This window comes from Seriola lalandi, unplaced genomic scaffold (assembly GCF_002814215.2).
Source record: "Seriola lalandi dorsalis isolate HSWRI2012SDOR001 ecotype SW California unplaced genomic scaffold, Sedor1 jcf7180002054565, whole genome shotgun sequence".
Lineage (NCBI taxonomy): Eukaryota > Metazoa > Chordata > Actinopteri > Carangiformes > Carangidae > Seriola > Seriola lalandi.
In genome coordinates, this window is record NW_019525118.1 from 538,466 (window position 1) to 545,965 (window position 7,500).

The window sequence follows — 7,500 nt, forward strand, 5'->3', positions numbered from 1 at the left end:
GCCCCCCCCCCCAAACACACACAGTAAATGGAGCAGTAAAGTGTGTGTTCAGCCTGCTGCTTTTATTAAAACCGAAGGGCTTCACGACAGAAACCAAACACATGCTGGAGACTTTCAGAGGAAACCAGCCACAAACAGACTGCCTGGAAGGCCTTGAAAAGTCTGGAAAAGCATTGAATCCAGCTCCCGGTCGTCATCCTTAGACCCATCCGTGCTTCAGTTAGCTGCAGTGGCCAGCGAGCTCATACAACTATGATGTAAAGTAACTCGCAGAGTAACTTGTATGTTCAGATCTAAATCTGGAGCCCTTTGAGCCCTTTTTTTATTTATATTATATTCGAAGCATCATGTCTATGAGGGGAGATGGGAAATGAAAGCTAACTGTGATTCAGAGATGTAGCACTTCATGGTCAGGGCCTTAAACCTTTGGTGCCTCTTATTTTGAAATACTTAACATGAAGTATTGAATTTGATTACTGTGTATATTTACAATTTCCATCTTGTTTTATTTTACTAAAACATGGAGATCTTGTGTTTGCACTTCAGATGTTTCATCTAGTGTCTTGATGTTTTTACATGTTTCGTCACTTTTGTTCTCTGATCCTAAAGAAACAATATTTTATTTGAACTATTTTTAATTTTGTTGAAGTGGAAACTTAAAGGCTGTCTCTGGAGTTTTCTTGTAAACACACAAAAGTTAGGTTTTTAAAACTAGATAGCAGTCGCCCTCTTCTCTGCCTTTGTGTGGCACGTTGCTCACGTCTTGGTGTGTTACCGCCACCTGTTCATCAGTGGAGTCATGTGACACCATCGGCAGAACTGTGTGTGTGCATGTGCATATGTGTGAGATAAACAAAACGGGGACCCTCTCTACCGGAGGTCTGAAAGTCCACAGGGAACCTTTAAACCTGAAGTGTGTTGACTGGTGAGGAAAACCTCCGTCGGGCGGCTGCTACCGACTTAATTGTATCACGTCTTGTCATTTTCAAGTGTATCCACAGTTAGACAGCCTTGACTAACTGATACTGAGACAGCAGAGGGGAAATTTTTTTGAGCACATCAGTTTTTCTTTTAAGCTCGCCAATTAATTTCCCTGCTAAGTTTAGTGGCTGTGAAGCCGTCGGTCAGGGAGGCAGACTTCAGTGTCTTCAGCTGATGAGTTTGTAAATGAAAACACTGAAGAAGAAGAAAAGACATAATTAGAAGGCGCAAAATGAGAGAGATGAGATGACTTGAAAGCAGCGATGAGTTGAAATTAGATGAGAACTGATTTGTTGATATGAAATGATAGATTAAAGTTGATTGATCTTTGTGGTTCGAGCTGCAGAATCAAACTTAAATCAGTCACTTTGAGAACAGAGCACACTAATGAAAGTCCTGAAGTGTCTAAATGACTTCTTCAAAGTTATTTTTACAGTCTGGCTTCTGCTTTAATCATTTAAACTGATTCACCTGCATCAGATCAAACCGAAACTGATTCCTAATAAAAACCATCTCGTATGTTGAATATAAAACTAATCTGCCTGTTTCTCTCTGTCCTCAGCTCCCCCACCGCCGAGTGACCTTCTCCACGGCCAACCAGGCTCAGGACCTGCAGGACGCGTCCCAGCACAGCTACTACGACAGCGGCCTGGAGGAGTCGGAGACCCCCAGCTCCAAGTCTTCGTCGGGGCCGCGGATCGGCCCGCTGGCGCTGCCGGAGGATCACTACGAGCGGACCACGCCCGACGGCAGCATCGGCGAGATGGAGCACCCGGAGAACGGTAAGACCAGGTGGAGTTTCCCCTCCCTCTACTAGTTTTTTCACCTCCTCCATCCATCCATCAGCCTCGAGGGGAGCGCACACAAACACACACAGACACTCAAAACAACATAAACACTGCAGGCTTTCACACACATTATTGTTTGCATTACACACACACACACACACACACACACACACACACACACACACACCTTTCCTCGTGTGTCGAAATGCGGCATGTCAGCAGGAATGTTAACCTTGTATTTTTAATCAGATTCCCACAATTCCCTGCGCTGTGTATACCTTCGTTAAAGAGGTGTGTGACCTCACAGCAGCACAACACAATCAATATGCAACATAATCAACTCCCATGGCTTAACGAATTAACATCTCAATTATGTAAATCATACTGAGCCCACCCTTCCATCAGCTCCACTTATAGACCCACAGAGGGAGGCTAGCAGGAAACACGCTAACATAATACATTCCCTCTGTCAGCAGTTAGCATTTTGTCAGCCTGTCATCATGATAGCATGTTGATATATTATGTGTCTGTCCCTGTTTAGCATTTACAGGAAAGCAGCTTGGAAATCATTTAAGGTTGCGGGAATGGTAGCGGTCGTAGCCAGTTAGCTGTAGCCTGTTAGCGGATATGATAGACTGAGAGATGCTAATGATGCTACATCACCACACAGATTCACCTGACTGTCTAAACACACACAGACAAACACACTCTGCTTTACTTTTGAGTGTCTTAGCACATTGCTAACATTTTCTTTTACAGTTTTGCCTGTTTTTGATGCAAAGACACTAAAATAGTAGTGAAAATTCCTTAAGTTTATGTTGCTAAAAGGTGTGAATGATGCTAAACGAGGCTACATAACCACAAACCACAACAAGACATATAATGTGATTTTTGGTTTACTTTTGATGTGTCTGAAGTCATGTAACATAATTAGTTTTGGTGAAGTTGAGAAACAAACTTGTCACGTTCATGACGCATGTTGACTTTTCTTTTTTCCTATTTAAAGTAAAAACACTGAACTGAAAAGTAGCAGTAACAGGTGTAAAAGCTTGGAGCATTACTAGCTAGTGGTTTAGCCTGTTAGCTGATGACATCACCGCATAGAGAGACCGTCTAATCACAAAACACTGAGTTTTGTGATTTATTTTCAACGTCCACAATCCACTTACAGATTGTCATGACGTTAGCACACTGACTTTTATTCACTCTCTTTACTGGAAATCTGTGCCACTGTGTTGTTTTCCTAATACCAATATGCTTATTTACACAATACCTTTTGTATAAATCCACAGTTCAGATCAGAAGCTGTTAAAAAGCGGCTAACTTGTGTTTTTGGTTTGACCTGAGCTGTATCATAACTGAGTTTGGCAGGGAATTCAATTTACACATCTTGTTAGCATATTGTTACCTTGACGTTAGCATGTTGACTCTGTTTGTTTCATAAAAAATGACTTACTTCATGTTATGTTGACAGTGGATTGAACATTGATGTTAGCTGTAGCTATAGCCAGTTGTTAGCTTTGTTAGCTATAGCTGTAGGAAATGTGTTTATGCTGAATCACCTCACCACACTTCCTGCTTTACTTTAAACATGTAGTTCGGCAAGAAACATGCTAGCACCAAACACAGTTTGTTGGCATGTTGTTATCCCCTTGGGAAATTTGCACTTGGAATTATCTCTGATTTTCTGGGGGAAAAAAAGAGTCATGCATTAAATGTAAAGAGAAGTTAGCATCATCAGTTTCATGTGTTGTAGACATCAATCAAAGTGATTTTAAACTCATCAGGAGTGGTTGTCATGATTTGAAGTAATCCTCTTTTTATCACTGCTTTTATAAGGCTACATGAATTTTCTACTGGAGTTTGTTCTCCAGCCTTCCCAGTAATATTTCACTGCTCATATGAAATCAGTTGATGGCTGCTCTAAACAGCAGCCTAACTGCTTTTGGGATAAACCAGGTCCAAAAAATAAGGACTATATTCACAAACAATGAACAAAAAGGACCACTGGCACTTTAACTACACTAAACAAAAATGTAAAATGTTTCAGTAACATTTCTTATTATTTTCAAGGCTCATACGTTTGTTCTGGTGTTGTACAGTTATTTAAATTGAGTGTCGGCTGTTATTGGCATACTTAGGTTTATGTAGCCTGACCCTGTGATACTTATTTTGCACACGGCCTTACACCTATAATATAGAGATTAGATTGTGGTACAGTAGCTGGTGGCTTTTATTGTTTTACTTTAAAAGATCATTTTCCCTCTGGTATAAATAAAGTACTTCATTTACCTTCATTCTGCGGCCAAATGATTAATTAGACACATATCTGAACACTTCAGCGTCTTTTTCTATTCATGCCTCTGCTCATTGTTCTGCTTTGGCTGTTAACGCCTCGTTACCACTTATGCCAATTAAGCCAACCGAAGTGAAATAGCTGAATCTGGCAAAAATAGAAAGTGGAGAGAGAGAGAGAGAGAGAGAGAGAGAGAGAGAAAGAGGAGGAAGGGAGAGAGAGCTTCAGTTTAAATGTCACCCCTGTCTTCTTTTGTGAGGGCCAGAAGACCAACTCTCTCTCTCTCTCTCTCTCTCTCTCTCTCTCTCTCTCTCTTTCTCAACCCACAGGTCGTACGTATGCCATCTGTAAACACAATTATTCACAGCTGCTCGCACGCCTACAGGCTACTGCCACCCAGTGTGTGTGTGTGTGTGTGTGTGTGTGTGTGTGTGTGCGTGTGTGTGTGTGTGTGTGTGTGTGTGTGTGTGTGTGTGTGTGTGTGTGCTGTACCAGCAGAGAGGTCAACAGATAACAGCTGGTCTTCTGAGGATTAACAAACCACTACAGATACACTGTACTCTCTGTCCACAATAAGGCAAGCACTGTTTTCCACAGTGGCAGATCCTTCGATTAAATGAAAGTATCGATTCTACACTGTAGAAAAAACAAAACAATCCGTTACAGCTAAAGGGCGTGCACTGAAAAAATGACTCAAGTAAAAGTTTGCAGGTATGATCAGGTGTTGAAAATGGCTCCTGTGAGTGTATAGAATCCTCATAAAACAGTTGATTAATGTTTTGACAATCAATTAATCATCTAGTTGGTTAATTGCTTTAATCAAATCAAATTTTATATACAGTGGGATATTACTTCCTGGATGACATCGTTCTTCTTTCCAGCCGTGTTTATGACCCCCCCCCCCAGCTGTGCCCAGCAAAACTGCATTCACTGATTTTAGCCTGTAGTTAAAGTTTCTTTTATTTTTGCCTTCTTTTCCCAGAGTGAACTCACTCCAGACTCAAAAAGTTCAACATGAAATGGTTAATCAAGCAGTAATTAAAGGTATAATTAACCAGCACAGCAGCACGTGTTTTTCCTAATTGGGTTTTTGAAGTATAGTGTTTGAGCTCGGTGGGTTTAGCTGTGCTCGTTCGGCCGGTGTTGTTGTTGTTTCCTCGTGTGTTTCCCTCCGCTGCAGACTGTATCGATCACTCAGCTGTGTGACTGATCGTTGATCAGTCAGATCTCAAGTGCTCCGGACACGCTGATGAAGAGCTGTGGGAACAAACTGACACTCCTCAAACACATCCTCGGTCTGTTGCTTCGGAGTCGCTTCATTTCATCACAGTGTATTTACCCTCTGCGCTTCGACGTGATTCCAGTCATTCAGACTAAAATTTGATTGCTGCTTTCTGCATGTGCAACCAACTTATTAACCCCCCCCCCCTCCATGTTTTTCAAAAATAACAGTAGCTATTTCTAAACCTACAATCTTTATCATGCATTTTGTTTTCTTAATATTAGGGGCAGCTCCTCTCCTCAGTGTCCTTACAGCAGTTTACAGCCGTGTGTCATCCAGGCTTGTGATTGAGGAACTGATGTGGTTTCAGAGACATAATGTCACGCTAAAATGTTATATGTGGAGATAGATGCATTTGCACTTAAACAACTGTCTGCTGAAGTGGTGTTGAGTGATTTCAGTAGCTTCTTAATGCATCTGGGTTGCTTTCCCCACCTGCTTTTTTAAAGGTGGATTATCCACATACAGCAATATAATCTGGACATAATCCAGATCTAACATGGATGCTCATGACATGTGACAGTGTTTACACAGACTTGGGTTCACCGGAGACCAGCTGTTGTTCCATTTACCTCACTGTATTACACCAGACTGTACATGCAGGAGGTTTGATTTTCCGCAGCGGCTGAGCTTCAAAATGAAATTAGATGTGTGAATGATCCAAAAGTAGATTTTTTCCTTCTTACTTTGGTTCTGTCATCATGTCTTTTGAGTGTTACTGAGAAAAGGACGAGCGGGGATTGTGGCTGAGGTGTGCTACCACAGTAAACCAAGGCCGATGACATTTTGCTGAACTTCAAGATAGTTATAGTTTCTGGTAAAAGACGCCGTGCCTTCCAGCTGATGAGGATGACATTTAGAGCTGAAGAGGCCATTTGAAAGAACATTAGAATATCCTCAACTTCAAAATAAAAGCTCAGCAATTTGTTTAAGTTTGATTTATATGTCGTCAGTACTTTTTTATTTTATTTTTAAAATTTCAGTTAAAGTCACCAGTGATTAATATAATCTGCTAACAAGTATTGTGCGCATATTGTGTGTTTATTATTCCTCTTTGCCATTGAGCTCTATTATTGTCCAAAACTTTATTATAACTTCATTTATTGTGACTCTGTCCCACACACACTGTCCTGCTGCCCCAAATACTCACTAGAGCATGAAATGTGTATTAATCCGCCGCTAAAAATAGTCACCAACAAATGCACTATTTCCTGCCGTGCGTTTGGTTTAAAAACTACAGTGACCAGCTGTTTTAGGAATTATCTGTTCTGGTTGTTGAAAGGGATTTTCCAGACGTATCTTTCAAAGAGAGCTATGATAAGAGATGTGACAGGTATCTCATCCTGTCACACCAATGCACCCAAACTGCCCACACAGACAACACAAACATGCTTTCTATACACCGACTGTGGTCTGCGCTCCGGAGCTGAGAGACGAAGCTTGATGTGGTCAGATCTCTATCATTTCACTTCTCCTCCACCACCCTCTTTCATCCTGCTCTCCGTCCTGTAAATGGTCAGATAATGGACGTTAATTCCATCAGCCTGTCTTCACTCTGCTAATGCATCCCACTTCCTGTCCGTGATGGACGGATGGAAAGAGGAGAAAAACCCAGAGTGAGAAACGGAGGGAGGGGAGGGATGTCGTTTGTGGGATTTGATTGCATGTGTGTGTTTGTAGGGAGAGAGGAGTAAATGTAGAGAGAGGGAGAGAGAGGGGGAGGAAAGTGGTGAAGAGAAAGGTGGGAAATGGGAGAGAGACATAGAGGTGATGTGTAGAGAGAGAGAGAGAGAGAGAGAGAGAGAGAGAGAGAGAGAGAGAGAGAGTGAGATCTTCTGTCTGACGCTGATGGTTGCTGGATAACAAGCTGATTTATGAAGTGTGTGTGTGTGTGTGTGTTTTGGGAGGGAGGGTGCACTCATCTCCCCAGATGAAACCACATGCAAACATACTGTATTTGGCTACACACACACACACACACACACACACACACACACACACACACACACACACACACACATGCACACACACACACCATTGAGGTTTTCTGTCTTGGCTCTTAATCAGCCACCAGTTTGACTTCCAGATAAACAGAAAATGTTGAGTATGCACGGTGACGTCAGCTGTTTTAATGCTGCACTTATACATTTATT

General features: G+C 41.8%; 1 protein-coding gene across 1 annotated transcript in view; it reads left to right on the plus strand.

Moving 5' to 3' along the window:
• The window catches only part of LOC111662570 (protocadherin-9-like), a 94,399-nt gene that overhangs the window by 1,930 nt on the left and 84,969 nt on the right, over positions 1-7,500 (plus strand). Inside the window, exon 2 of the mRNA XM_023416465.2 lies at positions 1,544-1,763. Coding sequence (XP_023272233.1) covers positions 1,544-1,763 — 220 coding nt within the window. The remainder of the gene's footprint in view (positions 1-1,543; positions 1,764-7,500) is intronic.